A 15,781-nucleotide genomic window follows, 5' to 3' on the forward strand; every position below is an offset into this window, starting at 1 on the left:
ACTGTCCGACAATGATGGACCTACGTCGAAAGTTCATAATCTGTACTGCACTTCCGTGTGAAGTTACTTTAAACTAAAACGTGAGCTGCGTGTCACGTCAGGAAGTAACAAGCACTGCTGGCACGCGGTTATCTCTGTGTGATGACGTCACAAAATTTTAGAGGGTTCCACGAAACCTACGGAAACCCCTCTAGATCCGCAACTGCTAATTGGCCTTCTAAACGTCCAAAATTTCTACGCCTATACGCTCTAATTAATTAAGCTGGGTTCACAATGTGTTCCTCTCACCTCTACGACGCGGTGCGACAAACCGCTGATTGCCGCGTTCTACTGATCGAACGTGTTTCCGCGCCGCGGTCTCTGTTCACAAATCATGCTAGGATTCGATTGGTCAAACTTCATCGGCAGCGAGCGGTTACTAATTTGCCGCAGAAATGGAAAGTTTCTATCCCCTGCGGCGTATCGCTTGCACTCGAGTCGGAGCGTACCGGTTTTGCCGCGCGGCGATTTGTTCAAATTCGCTGTTGCCGTTGCCACTTGCTGCCGGTCAGATGAACGGCACATATTGTGAACCAGGCTTTACAGGAGAATGCTGTACTATCATTGACTGCCTCGACTGATCATAGGATACAGTTAAATCTCCTCTTAATATATTTTAGTTTATACCTCTTATGCTACTAGGCAAAGAGCAGTCGAACTCCACCTCCTTCCTACGTATACCCGTGAAGTTTTACGTCGTGCTGTTGCAAATAGTCTAATTAGTGATTTCGACTACTTGCAGTCTCTACCGAAACGGAGCAGCAACTGCATGAAGAAGTCGTATTAAGAGGAAACCATCGTCATCTCTTACGAAAGTCACTGCTTGAGAAATGAGTCGTTTTGCACTGACAACAGCTAGACTGCAGAGTCAATACGAGCGCAACCAAAACGATAGAGAAGTTCGCATGTAGACAAGTAGAGACGTGACTGAAATACACGAATCTGTTTGCTCGAGAACAGTGGATCAAAAACACGATCACAAATCATTTCATCTACTTTGAACACTTAAGTATACATCATGCGTGTTCCTAAGTCCTAAAACACAAACTGTTTCTATATGGAGCTAAAGAAAACACAAATCGCTCATATCTTCCAGACTAGCGACGACTTGACAAAACGTAGGTCTTTTTAGTGAGCTTTCTGCCCAACAGTCACACATCAGTTTGACGTAGTCGTCGTCGTTGTGATCTGATACGGTCGGTCTCATTCCACCCAAAACAGCAGCTTTCAAGTCAAGAATGGAGCTAAACGAACGGTCGTCATAAGGAAGTTTTCGTACCCTAATCTCCCACATCACAATGCCGAAACTATAGAAGCGATACAAAGAGGGAAAAATCATCATTATTAGGAACAATAGAAATATTGACGATTGCATGTGTTCGTGTAGTTAGTCGTGCTCGTGTCTTACCTGTAAATGTCCGCGGGTGTTCCGTAACTGTGACCGCTCAGTATCTCCGGAGCGCTCCACTTTGGTGTTCCGACTCCTGACGATAAGTGATAGTCTGCATGAAGAAGCGGAGCGGTCATATCGAGCGGTCCCGCTCCTCTTACAGCTTCCTGACTGATTCCCTCGTTTCGGACGAGTCGAGCGGCTCCAAAATCGGCCACTTTGACAACCCATTTAGTGCTGACGAGCAAATTGGCACTCTTGAGGTCACGATGAATGCGAGGTGGTCGTTGACTGTGCAAGAATCTCATTCCTTTGGCAGCATCTACTGCAAATCTCATCTTGAGACTTTCTTCCAGCTTTATGTCTCTGTCGGCAAGAATGGTCGTCATCGATCCTCTAGACATGTACTCCACAACTAGGAACGGACAGCCGTCGTCATGGAAACGACCTCCACCGAGAAACAGAACAATGTTGGGATGTCTGATCGTTCTCATCATTTCGATCTCTCTCTCGAACTCCAAGGCGATGCGATCGAGATGTTGATGTATTCCTTGTAGCTTCTTGACGGCCACCGTCATTTCTCTGTACTCTGCTCTGTAAACTTCTCCGAATCCGCCGGGAGCGCTTTTGTCAATACGTACACGCAATCTCACTTCTCTCGAGTCAATGTTGAAACTGTTTGTCATCTCTACCAACTCGCGATCTTTGTCTTGCAGCATCACCTTGTGCCGTTTTCTTGCTCTTCTCGCTTTGACTGCTAGCACAACGAGCAGTACGATAAGTGCGACTCCTGCCACCGATCCGGCTGCTGCAATATAGTAAGTGGCCACAGTGCACAGTCCGTTACCATCTTTTGTAAAGCCAAACTGACAAACGCAATCAAACGCGGGACCTTGTAATGTGACTGTACAGCTACCGTAAACACAATGATTAGATAAGCAGCGATTGCAGTCGGTTTTCTCGGTTGCAGCCTTGTGAGATGTGGTGAGACCTGTCGGACATCGCAAGCAAGTGGAGTTGGTTGCTGGGGAATAGGAACCGAACGGGCACTCTGAACACATGTACTTGCGTAGGTCACTGCTTGTAAATCCTGCTGGGCAGTTTGGTCTGTACACAGAAAGTCCTATCGAGTTCCTAGGTATAATCCCATCTTTCATCGCCCAAGGTCTCACACCACCAAACGCCAGTATCCAGTTTTTCCATATCAGAGAAGAAACGAATATACCGTTCTGTTGTACAAATGGAGACTGACTTAATCGCAACCAGAACGTTTTAGAAGGATCGTAAATCCACATGCCGCTAGTTATTGGATCAACAGGACAACCAAGTTTGACTTCAGTATTCTTTTGCCAGATCACGTGATTGTGACATCCTCCAAATACCAACATGTGATTACCATATCTCAGGCTTTCGTGAAGACAACGACGTCCGGGACCTAACCCTGAATACTTCACTTCTTGCCATCCACTACCGTTCGTCAGGTCGTATTCCCAAACGTTACTCGTACAGTTTGCAAATATTGTAAATTGAATGTCGAATTCATACTGAAAAGAAATTTTCACTGTACTCTCATTAGCGCTGAATCCTCCATAAAGAATTAGTGTATTTTCAATGGCAACTAAAGACGTTCCGGTAGGTTGTAAGGGACCAGAATTATCAAGTAAACGCCACTCCGAATTGTGTTTGTCGTTTGATAAGTTTCGTATAGCAGCATTCCGCTGCGGTAAAGTAAAGCTCCATAGATCGCGGAGAGGTGTTATAATCCTACCGTCAAGTATGTTTTTTGGATTAACTGTCAACCCTCCATAGATAATCATCTGATTGTGTGTTGTAGCACAAGAGCAAGACATTCTTGGAGGAGGTTTTTCTTTCATGGAGTATTTTACCCAACTTCTAACTTCACTATAATAACCCCAAATTTCAGGAGTTACACTAGACAGAAATTTACCTAAATTTTGCAATTGGTCTGGCAATGATCCACCGTAGACAACAAAAACAGAGTCGTCAAGTACAGCAGAAACGGCACCATATTTGAAAGGAGGTCGCTTTTCCGAAGTATCTGGCGACCATGACAACGATTTTAAATCTAATATGTGTAATAGGTTTAATGAAGTTGGCTGTTTCTTGTTCAGTAACGGGCTTTCACCAAAGACTAGAACGTGTTTCTGCTTCAGAACCGTTCCGCTCACCGTCCATGATATTCCCGCTAAAGGATTTCTTGTGTTTGCAGCGGCTGGCTTTGCTAACCAATCCCAGACACGAGCAGATGATATAGAAAGTTCCCACATGATGTTAAAGTTATAATTGTATCCAAGAAACCACGGACTTCCACCGAAAACTAAAACGTTTCTACTAATTCTAGTGACTGCACCAGACAAGGAAGCGGGCCCTTTTCTGCTTGATAGCATTGTGGGAGTAAACCATTTTCTAGTTATTATATCAAAGGCTGTGAGAGGTTCAGAACAACATGAAATAAGAAAGTGATATGATTGAAGGTCATCCGTAACGTAAACTCCTTGTCCAGGAACAGATGACTGTTTGCTCGTATTCCCAACTTTACTCCAAACTTCGTCGACCACATCATAAGACCATACTTCCCAATAATGACCAGATCTATTTTGCTCAGTTTGTCCTAATAGAAACATTTTCGCATTTTGGAAGGCGGAAACGGCACTAGGATATTGCAGTTTTGGTTTGACGTGATGAGATGAAGAAAGTTTTCTCCATTCGTAAACGTGCGAATGTTCGTTTTTGCAGACGAGCTGCCAAAGATCGTCCAGATTCTCTCGAGAGTCCGAACTCCAAGTGTATGACCTATTTTCAAATCCACCGTAAATGACGAGCGACTCCTTGCAACTGCACGAGCTATTGTCATAACGTAAAACAGCAGCAGCATGTCTGCATCGAGGAGTGACGTAGTCGTCATTATGACGAGGATGAATCTTTGTTTCAATTCGTCTCCACTCTTTCAGATTTGTGTCGAAACTCCACGTTTCGTTTCTGCATTGACAGTGGCTTGAGCCTGAATACGCACAACCTCCAAAGAGGAGTACTCGTCTCTGGCACAGAGTCACCAGTGTGTGAGAGACGGTCGCTTGCGGTTGAGGGGAAGCAGATCTGTGTGCCTCCCAAGTATCGAAGTGAGGGTCGTACGTCCACGTTGTATCGTCAGTGTTGTCGAGTATTCCTCCATACATCACCATCACTTCTCTCGGCGTTTCTCCATTTCTTTCTATAAGAACAGGCGTTGCTCTTGCGTGCTCTCTTCCCATCGGACTGTTGAATCTCCAACGGTCGAATAAATTCCATCGATTTGCATCATATTCATTCCATTCAAGAAGTGGAACGGGCGTCTCGTCTTGTTCATTGAAGAGTTTGTCATTTGCAGAATAAGTAAAAATGATTTTGGTCATACCAAGAAAAGATAGAAAATGCAACCACGAGCAAGTCGGGATTTTCATGTTGTCATCTATGTCTTCTTTAGCTAATTAGAGGCTGCCAAGTTACTTCTCTTTGAAACAATGATCGATCATCCAACTTTTACGCGGATATTGGATTCACATTTATTAACCCGAGAACGCATGTGCTAGGGCTCTAGTGAGTGGACCATTGAACGGCCAGACGGACGGCCAATTGGAGTGCAACGTTGTTATCGCTGTGATGATGTCTTCGCATGCTTTCAAGAGGTATTGAGTGTCGAAAATCCCACGCGATAGTGAATGTGTCCATTCCCCTCCTCAATCTCTTCATGTTAATTAAAGATATCAGTATACACGTGCAGCAGTTTTCCGTATAACCTTTACTGCATTCGACGGCTTATCACTTTATTGCTTTCATATATTCAATTTTTCTAAAACGAAACGATAAGTTTACTGGTTTAATTGCTAGGAAGTGTTTGATAGCTTTCTACGTCTGATATTCTATAAATAAATCCTTATTCTATTTCATGTGAGATAAAAAAGAACGTGCATCCATCACTCAACCCTTGCAAACGTTTGATACAACATCACCAGACAGAAACTTGAAAGTTGCGAAAAATTATCATATCAATTAATTATGGTAATCTCAGTTTCAAACATATTGCACAACTAACACATTTATCTTCTAGGTGGTTTCGACTGAACGAGGCCCACTTTCAGTAGTTTCTCTACTGTAGTGTTTCGTTGAATGCCGAGTGGGCGAAGTACGGACAGTGATAATTATACCTGATACTGTGACGCAAGCTACCTGTCAAAGTCTGTCATTGCAGTCGTCCGTATGGCGGTGCGCGTTTAATTAGCGGAAGGCTCTCTTGAGGTGTTGCTAACTATTATGTCGCCATAACAACTGGTAATCGTTTCGTCATCCAGTTCAAGAACGCTGATGGCACCGTGGGCGTGTTCGATTTACTGTTCTCGAACTGAAACTGGGTGTGTCTTATAACTACAGGCCCTGTTCATCTTTTTACTGGGATTCTTTCGTTCGAACGAGACTGGGAAGAATCTTTTGTCCCAATGGGATTTTCATGTTTTTCGTCTTCGGTTGAGACGTTGAACTTTCCGAATGCAATACATACACATTTCGCTCACTTTTACTCAGTCTGCAAAGTCTAGTCGTTTTCAGAAACGACGTAGAACGCCTATGAAGCCAAGACAAGTTTGCCTTGGTACAATATTGACGTTAGACGTTATCTACTAAACCTAAAATTGCCTGCGCTGTTATGGAAACCAATTAAAATGCTTTTGAGCGTCAGAAAAGCAAATCAAAGTTTGACGGCCCTGTCAACCAGACCGTACTCGCGCATCTCGACGGGTAGATTCGACGCTTTCATGTTCACATCTTACGTCTGCCGATGCTGAAAATGCAATGGCACTACTTTTCACAATAGAATCAATTTATTCAGTACTTTGAAACAGCTCTGGATCGGTCGGAAATGTCGAAATCCCGTTCAGACGAATTCGTTCGAATGGGATTTTGCTATCTAGCGTGATCTTTTGCGCGTAAAACACGACAAGACGTTAGAAGATAAACGTATAAAATCACGAAATTGCTGTCACGATGGCCATTGAAAGTTGTGGACGTCAGGAAAAATCAAAGCGAGTTTTTCCAGTCCTTGTCGAACAGACCGTACTGGCGCCCTATGTCGACCATTCAGTATCAGGGAGACTGAGTGCTCAGTGGTATACTACGTACGAAGAATAAATACTCACTTAACCTACATAGCTAAAGAGTGAATGAAACAAGTATAAAAACACTTTGAGAAAATGATTTGTGTTGATTTTTTAGCTAAATGTTTTCATTATGAGCTTCTTGCCATTCCAGTTTACTTAACCAATCATTGGATAGAAGTTGTAAGCCATGAATGTATTTGTTTACTAAGCTTTGTGTTCATTTGTATTTCCTCAATGAATTAAGATTACGGATATATTTCATCAAGTCTTTCTTGTCTTTGACTCGCTTGGAAAGAAGCACGAACAAGTTGTTTTTGACTTGAAGTAAAGTGATTTAGTTTTCCTATAGCTACTTACAATTGTGTGCATGCTGGAGTATAGAGTCGACGAAGTCACTTAATTTTAACGACGTTTTTTTGTATTTAACAGACTGTGGATTACGGATGTGTACCGTTTAGTCAATGGATCGACTCTAGATGTAACCGACTCGTCGTTGATATACTCAATACCTCAAGTAAATTGGATGTATTAGTACTATCGTAGTTAAGCAGAAGAAATTTTCATGCATCTAGAATTACCCGCAACAAACCGATCCGTTTAATTGTGGAATATGGACTTGTGTGGTAAGTCTGTATAAACTCGTCTACTAATTCCAAAAGTAAATGTATATACTTGTTGTTACAGAACATGCTTTCAGCAGCTGTGGACAATCCTCGTGTAGCCGGCAACGTATGGCAGATTTGGAGTGGTATAAACATTAACTGAGTCCATTACGTCGACTTCATTAATTTTAGATCAATCCCAATGACATGAGGACGTGGATATTGCATCGAATTGTTCTTACACGGGCCGTTGAAAGGTACGCGTACAATTTATAGATCTAACAAAATTCAATTTACTGATACAATACATGTACTGTATCCAAGAGAGAACAGAAAGATGAACTATTTGAAAACGACCATGATGAGGATCCACATTCTAGTGATTGCATTACAGGGACAGAAACAACAATTCATCAAGTAATTGATTTAATTGAGAAATGCACGGCTTGAAAGAGACGATTTTTAACTGTTACTAAATTGTAATTTTTGTATGATTTTAGAATTGAGATACGAAAAGTAAACCTTATTCACCAGACGAACACCTTACAGCTAATGACTCTTTAACGGTATCAACACTGCAAAAAAATTCAGATACACACTGTATCTATTTGGACATATGGTTATCACTAATCTGCGTATGCAAGGTATCGTTCAAGCCAGGAAAAGTACCCTTTTCTGTTGAAGGCACAACAGATCCCGACAGATCAAGGTATAGGAGCGTGATCTACAAGTAGCATATTTGAGCACAAAAATGTGTATTATTGTTTATCAGCAGCTATTCTCCGAAGGTTCATACATTGTGTATTGTGTTTCTGTGTTCCATACGTTCCTTGTTGTTGTTAAACAGAAAGTCAAAAAAAGGAAACTGATAAAACGTGATTATAATATTAGATCGTCTGCAAAACGGAAAAGAACAGGTAAATTTTTGCTGTGCATAATATTCTAAGCATGCCTACCCAATTCGTCTCTAAACATTATGCAGCAATCTCGCATATATGTATATTAATGTCGAATTTTTTGTATTCACGGTCTTTTTCATTTCATACTCAGAAAATAAACAATTCGAGTGATGAATTGAATCAACTGAAGGTATCATGCTGTAGCCTGGCTCTTTTTTGCTTCATATACATGTTCATCTTTCTACAGTTATCGAATGTACTGTTGATGAAATAGACAAGACATTGTAATACCTGGAACAGAACGGGTATATTAGAGCATTGCTGAAAGCATGTCCTGTCCGGAGCTCCCGAAAATCTGGAAGATCGCTCAGTTTTCACGACATGGGAAAGAAATCCAAGAAGCAGAACACCTCCTGGTAGGAGCCAAGTTTTCAAAGGCTATTCAAACTAAAGTCAAAATTTTTCTGAAAACTTGGTATTTCCAAAACGAAGTGCAGCCGTGCAAGAGCCATGAAATCGATGACTTTATGCAGTGGATGGGAGAAACAGGGGACTGGAGATACGAGAACAAATCCATGCACGCTATTTACCACATACTGACTTATCATCATCGCCGTAGATGGGTTACTGACGAATTTGATAAAAAATTGAATGAAGAAAAAATAAGTATTTTATGCTTAGACGGTTTCAGATAAGTGAAACGTACTGTTTTAAAATTTTTAAATTAATTTCAGTTTTATCTCTAGATAAGAAAGAATAGCAAATATATTTACATCAATTCATATTTCTCTTCCAAATAGTACTTTGGATGTGCGTTTCTGAACTTATATTTACAGCGATCTAAAGTCGACCATAGCCTAACTATTTTAGATTGTAAACTATAACTAGAGAACGTCTGATAATACAAGTAGAGAAAGTGATCAGATGCATGGGTCTACTAGGTAGTGTTTGGTATGCACACTTATTTCGTTCATGCCATCATCATCTCCTACATCACATCTCTAATTGCATACCAGAGTAGTGTCACACTTGACTTCAGCGTAAATATAAAGGTCGAGATGCACACAACTGCTGCAAGTGACGAAAGCGTAAAAATATTGTGACGTAAGAAATGAGCAATGAACAATCTATAAGTTAAGCTGAGTTCACAATATGTTCCGTTCATCTCCACGACATGGTGCGGCAAACCGCTGATTGCCGAGTTCTATACCGATCAAATGTGCGCGCCGCCTCTATTCACAAATTAGGCTAAAATTCGATTGGTCAAACTTCATCGGCAGCGAGCGATTTGCCGCAGACATGCCGATTTTGTCACGCGGCAATTTGTTCACAATGTGTTTCTGGTCAGCTTCGTGCCGATTGTTGCCGCTCAGGTGAACGGCACCTATTGTGAACCAGGCTTTACAGTGCAATGCTGTACTATCACTCATCGTCTCAACCTATCATAGGATAGAGTTAAATCTCTTTTAGTTAATTTTATTTATAACTCTCATGCTCCTAGGCAAAGAGCAATCGAGATCCAACTCCTACCATTGAAGTTCTACGTCGTGCTGTTGCAAAACTCTAATTACTGATTTCGACTACTTGCAGTCTACCGACAACAAGCAGCAACCGGATGAAAAGAAAACAAGCAAGAAAGCAAACAAATCGTACTAAAGAAAACCAACGTCATCAGGTACGAAACTCACTGCTCGAGAAAAGAGTCGTTTTGCACTGACAACTGCTTGACTGCAAAGTCAATACGAGCCCAACCTACACAACAGAGTATTTCGCATGTAGACAAGTAGATATGTAACTGGAATACACGAATCTGTTTGGTCGAGAAACAGTGGATCAAAAAAATGATTACAAATCATTTTATCTACTTTGACCACTCAAGTTTACATTACGCGTGTTCCTAAGTCTTAAAACACAAACTGACTTTATATGGAGTTACAGAAAACACAATTCGCTCATATCTTCCAGACTAGCGACGACTTCACAAAACGTAGGCATTTCTAGTGAGCTTTCTGCCCAACAGTCACACATTAGCTTGACGTAGTCGTCGTCATCGTCCTCCGATACGGTCGGTCTCATTCCACCCAAAACAGCAGCTTTCAAGTCAAGAATGGAGTTAAACGAACGGTCGTCATAAGGAAGTTTTCGTACCCTAATCTCCCACATCACAATGCCAAAACTATAAAAGCGACACAAAGACGTGCAAAAATCATCATTATTAGGAACAATAGAAATAATGACGATTGCATGTGTTTGTGTAGTTAGTCGTGCTCGTGTCTTACCTGTAAACGTCCGCGGGTGTTCCGTAACTGTGACCGTTCAGTATGTCCGGAGCGCTCCACTTTGGTGTTCCGACTCCTGACGATAAGTGATAGTCTGCATGAAGAAGCGGAGCGGTCATATCGAGCGGTCCCGCTCTTCTTACAGCTTCTTGACTGATTCCTTCGTCTCGGACGAGTCGAGCGGCTCCAAAATCGGCCACTTTGACTACCCATTTAGTGCTGACGAGTAAATTGGCACTCTTGAGGTCACGATGAATGCGAGGTGGTCGTTGACTGTGCAAGAATCTCATTCCTTTGGCAGCATCTACTGCAAATCTCATCTTGAGACTTTCTTCCAGCTTTATGTCTCTGTCGGCAAGTATGGTCGTCAGCGATCCTCTAGGCATGTACTCCACAACTAGGAACGGACAGCCGTCGTCATGGCAACGACCTCCACCGAGAAACAGAACAATGTTGGGATGTCTGATCGTTCTCATCACTTCGATCTCTCTCTCGAACTCCAAGGCGATGCGATCGAGATGTTGATGTATTCCTTGTAGCTTCTTGACGGCCACCGTCATTTCTCTGTACTCTGCTCTGTAAACCTCTCCGAATCCGCCGGGAGCGTTTTTGTCAATTCTTGCACGCAATCTCACTTCTCTCGAGTCAATGTTAAGACTGTTTGTCATCTCTACCAATTCGCGATCTTTGTCTTGCAGCATCTTGTTGTGCCGTTTCCTTGCTCTTCTCGCTTTGACTGCCAGCACGACGAGCAGTACGATAAGTGTGACTCCTGCCACCGATCCGGCTGCTGCAATATAGTAAATGGCCACAGTGCACAATCCGTTTCCATCTTTTGTAAAGCCAAACTGACAAGCGTAATCAAACGCGGGACCTTGTAATGTGACCGTACAACTACCGTAAACACAATGATTGGATGAACAGCGATTGCAGTCGGTTGTGTCGGTTGCAGCCTTGTGTGATGTATTGAGACCTGATGGACATCGCAAGCAAGTGGAGTTGGTTGCAGGGGAATAGAAACCGAACGGGCACTCTGAACACATGTACTTACGTAGGTCACTGCTTGTAAATCCTGCTGGGCAGTTGGGCCTGTACACAGAATGTCCTACCGAGTTCCTATGTATAATCCCATCTTGAATCGCCCAAGGTCTCACACCACCAAACGCCAGTATCCAGTTTCTCCATATCAGAGAAGAAACGAATATACCGGTCTGTTCTACGAATGGATACTGACTTAATCGCAACCAGAACGTTTTAGAAGGATCGTAAATCCACATGCCGCTAGTTATTGGATCAACAGGACAACCAAGTTTGACTTCAATATTCCATTGCCAGATCACGTGATTGTGACAGCCTCCAAATACCAACATGTGATTACCATATCTTAGGCTTTCATGAAGACAACGACGTCCGAGACCTAACCTGAATACTTCACTTCTTTCCATCTACTACCGTTCGCCAGGTCGTATTTCCAAGCGTTGCTCGAGCAGTTGCCAAAAATTATGATTGAAATTTCTGACTCATACTAAAGAGAAAATTGCATCGTGCTTTCATTATTCCTGGCTCCTCCATAAAGAATTAGTGTATTTTCAATGGCAACTAAAGACGTTGCAACAGGTTGTGAGGGACCAGAATTGTCGAGTAAACGCCACTCTGAATTGTGTTCGTCTTTTGATAAGTTTCATGTAGCAGCATTTTGCTGAGGTAATGTAAAGCTCCATAGATCGCGGAGGAATGTGATAATGCTGCCGTCGAGTATGTTTTCTGTGTTAACTGTCAAACCTTCATGGATAATCATCTGATTGTGTGTTGTAGTACAAGAGCATGACATTCTTGGAGAAGGACGTCTCCTTTTTATCGAGTATTTTACCCAAATTCTAACTTCACTAAAATAACCCCAACTTTTATGATATAAAGACAGAAATTTTGTTACGTTTTGCAATTGCTCTGGCAGTACTCCACCGTAGACAACAGAAACAGAGTCGTCTAGCTTAGCAGAAACGGCACCAAATTTGAAAGGAGGTCGCTTTTCCGAAGTATCAATCGACCATGACAACAATTTTAAATCTAATATGTGTAATAGGTTTAATAAAGTTGGCTGTTTGTTGTTCAGAAATGGGCTTCCACCAATGACTAGAACGTGATTCTGCTTCAGAACCATTCCGCTCACCATCCATGATATTCCTGATAAAGGATTTCTTGTGTTTGCAGTGGCTGGCTTTGCTAACCAATACCAGACACCAGCAGAGGTTACAGAAAGTTCCCACATAATGTTAAAGTTATAATTGTATCCAAGAAACCACCGACTTCCAACGAAAACTAAAACGCTTCTATTAATTCTACTGACCGCACCAGACAAGGAAGCGGGCCCTTTCCTGTTAGAAATTATTGTGGGAGTAAACCATTTTCTAGTTATTACATCAAAGGCTGTGAGCGGTTCAGAACAACATGAAATAAGAAAGTGATATGATTGACTGTCATCCGTAACGTAAACTCCTTGTCCAGGAACAAACGATTGTTTGCTCGTATTCCCAACTTTACTCCAAACTTCGTCGACTACATGATAAGACCATACTTCCCAATAGTGACCAGATCTAATTTTCTCAGTTTGTCCTAAAAGAAACATTTCCGCATTTAGGAAGGCGGAAACGGCACTAGGATATTGCAGTTTTGTTTGACGTGATGAGATGAAGAAAGTTTTCTCCATTCGTAAACGTGCGAATGTTCGTCTTTGCAAATGAGCTGCCAAAGATCGTCCAGATTCTCTCGAGAGTCCAAACTCCAAGTGTATGACCTTTTCTCAAATCCACCGTAAATGACGAGCGAATCCTTGCAACTGCACGAGCTATTATCATAACGTAAAACAGCAGCAGCATGTCTGCATCGAGGAGTAACGTACTCGTCATTATGACGAGGATGAATCTTTGTTTCAATTTGTGTCCACTCTTTCAGGTTTGTATCGAAACTCCACGTTTCGTTTCTACATTGACAGTGGCTTGAGCCTGAATGCGCAAAACCTCCAAAGAGCAGTACTCGTCTCTGGCACAGAGTCACCAGTGTGTGAGAGACGGTCGCTTGCGGTTGAGGGGATGCAGATCTGTGTGCCTCCAGATCTGTGTGCCTCCCAAGTATCGAAGTGAGGGTCGTACGTCCACGTTATATCGTCAGCTTCGTAGAGTATTCCTCCATACATCACCATCACTTCTCTTGGTGTTTCGCCATTTTCTTCTGTAAGAGCAGACGTTGCTCTTGCGTGCTCTCTCCCCAACGGACTGCTGAATCTCCAACGGTCGAATAAATTCCATCGATTTGCATCATATTCATTCCATTCAAGAAGTGGAACGGGCGTCTCGTCTTGTTCATTGAAAAGCTTTTCTTTGGCAGAATAAGTAAGAATGACTTTTGTCATACCAAGAAAAGATAGAAAACGCAACCACGAGCAGGTCGCGATTTTCATGTTGTCATATATTATATGCCTTTTTTAGCTAATTAGAGGCTGCCAAGTTACTTCTCTTTGAAACAGTGATCGATCATCCAACTTTTACGCAGATATTGGATTCACATTTATTAACCCGAGAACGCATGCGCTAGGGCTATGGTGAGTGGACCATTGCCAAATGGACGGCCAATCGGAGTGCAGCGTTGTTATCGCTGTGATGATGTCTTCGCATGCTTTCAAGAGGTATCGAGTGTCGACAATCCCACGTGCTAGTGAATGTGTCCATCCCTCTTCTCACGCTCCTCATGTTAATTGAAGATGCCAGTATACGTGTGCAGCAGCTTTTCCGTATAACCTCTAATGCAGACGAGGGTTTAGCACTTTAGTGCTTTCATATATTCAATTTTCCTAAAATGAAACGATAAATTTACTGGTTTAATTGCTAGGAAGTGTTTGATAGCTTTTCACAGCTGATATTCTATAAATAAATCCCTTATTCTATTTCATGTGAGATAGAAAAGGAACGTGCATCCGTCGCTCAACTTTTGCAAACGATTGATACAACATCACCAGACAAAAACTTGAAAGTGGCGAAAAATTATCATATCAATTAATTATGGTAATCTCAGTTTCAGACACATTGCATGACTAACACATTCATCTTCTAGATGGTTTCGACTAGACGAGGTGCACTTTTAGTAGTTTCTCTACTGTAGTGTTTCGATGAATGTTGAGTAGGCAAAGTACGGACAGTGGCAATTAGACCGGATACAGTCATTTCAGTTGTCCGTATAGCGGTGCGCATTGATTCGGAAGGGTATCTCGTCTCTCTCGACGTGTTGCTAACTATTATGTCGCCATATATAACAAGTGGTAATCGTTTCGTCATCCAGTCCAAGAACGCTGAGGACACAGTGACACTGTACACTAGGCACTCTAGAGGACAAAGTTAAGCCAGGGTAGAAATCTTAAAACTCCTACTCTGTGAATTTGTCAGACAAGAACAATCACAGGAGTGTATTATGGATATAAGCTGCGCACATCGGGGTCGACCGATCCATGGGGTATCTAGATTACGTAGTGAATTGACGGGTTTACCTAGGACCTGGAGGAGGGCTTCCTACTCTTTTGCATTTCACCTTTTCTTTTAGCCTTTGCTTCGACGATTCTTGATCGTCTTGAAGCTAATTCAAGAGTTTTGCCTTTTTCTTCTATTGCATTTCTTCGATTAAAAGCCGCGGCGTTTATTTTTAGCTAAAGGGTTTACAACTGTGGCGTTTAAACGAGGGCGGTATTTATTTGTTAAGCGCTTGCTGTCCGTGCTTTAGGAGTGTGTATGTATGTAGCTTTGACACCTTTTCAAGAGAACAGCACACAACTGGTATGCATTTTACACTTGAGACATCATGCAGTGAAACAGTATCAGTGGGTAGTCTAAACGTTTGATAACTCTTGCCTAAGAAGTAGTATGATTTTTCCTTCAAACTTCGAGTTAGATATATTGAAATCCTTCTTTAGGGTTATCTCCAAGCATTTTCTGATTGGTATTAGCTGAGGTGACATTATCTAACAACATCAGTGTGACTGTGTGTGTGTGTGTGTGTGTGTGTGTGTGTGTGTGTGTGTGTGTGTGTGTGTGTGTGTGTGTTTGTGTGTGTCTGTGTCTGTCTGTGTCTGTGTCTGTCTGTGTCTGTGTGTGCGTGCGTGCGTGTGTGATTTGTGATCTGTTTTAGCACCTAGGGTACGTTTCTAAACTCCACAACCTAATCTGGTTTACTTTGTGGACCTCTACCGCGTTTCCTTATCTTCACAACCTAATCTGGCCGGTTGAGCTCACCCAAACTTCACAAGCTAATCCAGCGAGAAGATGCATTAGTTTGTGAGATAGGCGTGGTCAATTAGTACATGCGCAAGGAAATGAAGAGAAGGAGTCAGCAACAGATCCGTGTGGTCAACCAACAAAACAAACACGGAAGTTGCAAA

The 15,781-nt window shown here is 42.2% G+C and overlaps 2 protein-coding genes across 2 annotated transcripts; both read right to left on the minus strand.

The window, feature by feature from the left end:
* Window positions 1–980: 980 nt before the first annotated feature.
* LOC134190092 (probable serine/threonine-protein kinase drkA) lies at window positions 981–2,216 on the minus strand. The gene is made up of 2 exons (XM_062658517.1): window positions 1,448–2,216; window positions 981–1,346 (listed from the first exon to the last, which is right to left on the minus strand). The coding sequence occupies exons 1-2, from the start codon at window positions 2,146–2,148 to the stop codon at window positions 1,103–1,105; spliced, it is 945 nt and encodes a 314-aa protein (XP_062514501.1). The 5' UTR covers window positions 2,149–2,216; the 3' UTR covers window positions 981–1,102.
* Window positions 2,217–9,764: 7,548 nt separating this feature from the next.
* Window positions 9,765–10,923, minus strand: LOC134190323 (probable serine/threonine-protein kinase drkA). The gene is made up of 4 exons (XM_062658777.1): window positions 10,360–10,923; window positions 10,026–10,256; window positions 9,946–9,983; window positions 9,765–9,832 (listed from the first exon to the last, which is right to left on the minus strand). Exons 1-4 carry the CDS (start codon window positions 10,917–10,919, stop codon window positions 9,765–9,767), a joined length of 897 nt encoding a protein of 298 aa, XP_062514761.1. The 5' UTR covers window positions 10,920–10,923.
* Between the last annotated feature and the right edge of the window lie 4,858 nt (window positions 10,924–15,781).

This window comes from Corticium candelabrum, chromosome 14 (assembly GCF_963422355.1).
Source record: "Corticium candelabrum chromosome 14, ooCorCand1.1, whole genome shotgun sequence".
In the NCBI taxonomy this organism is placed as follows: Eukaryota; Metazoa; Porifera; class Homoscleromorpha; order Homosclerophorida; family Plakinidae; genus Corticium; species Corticium candelabrum.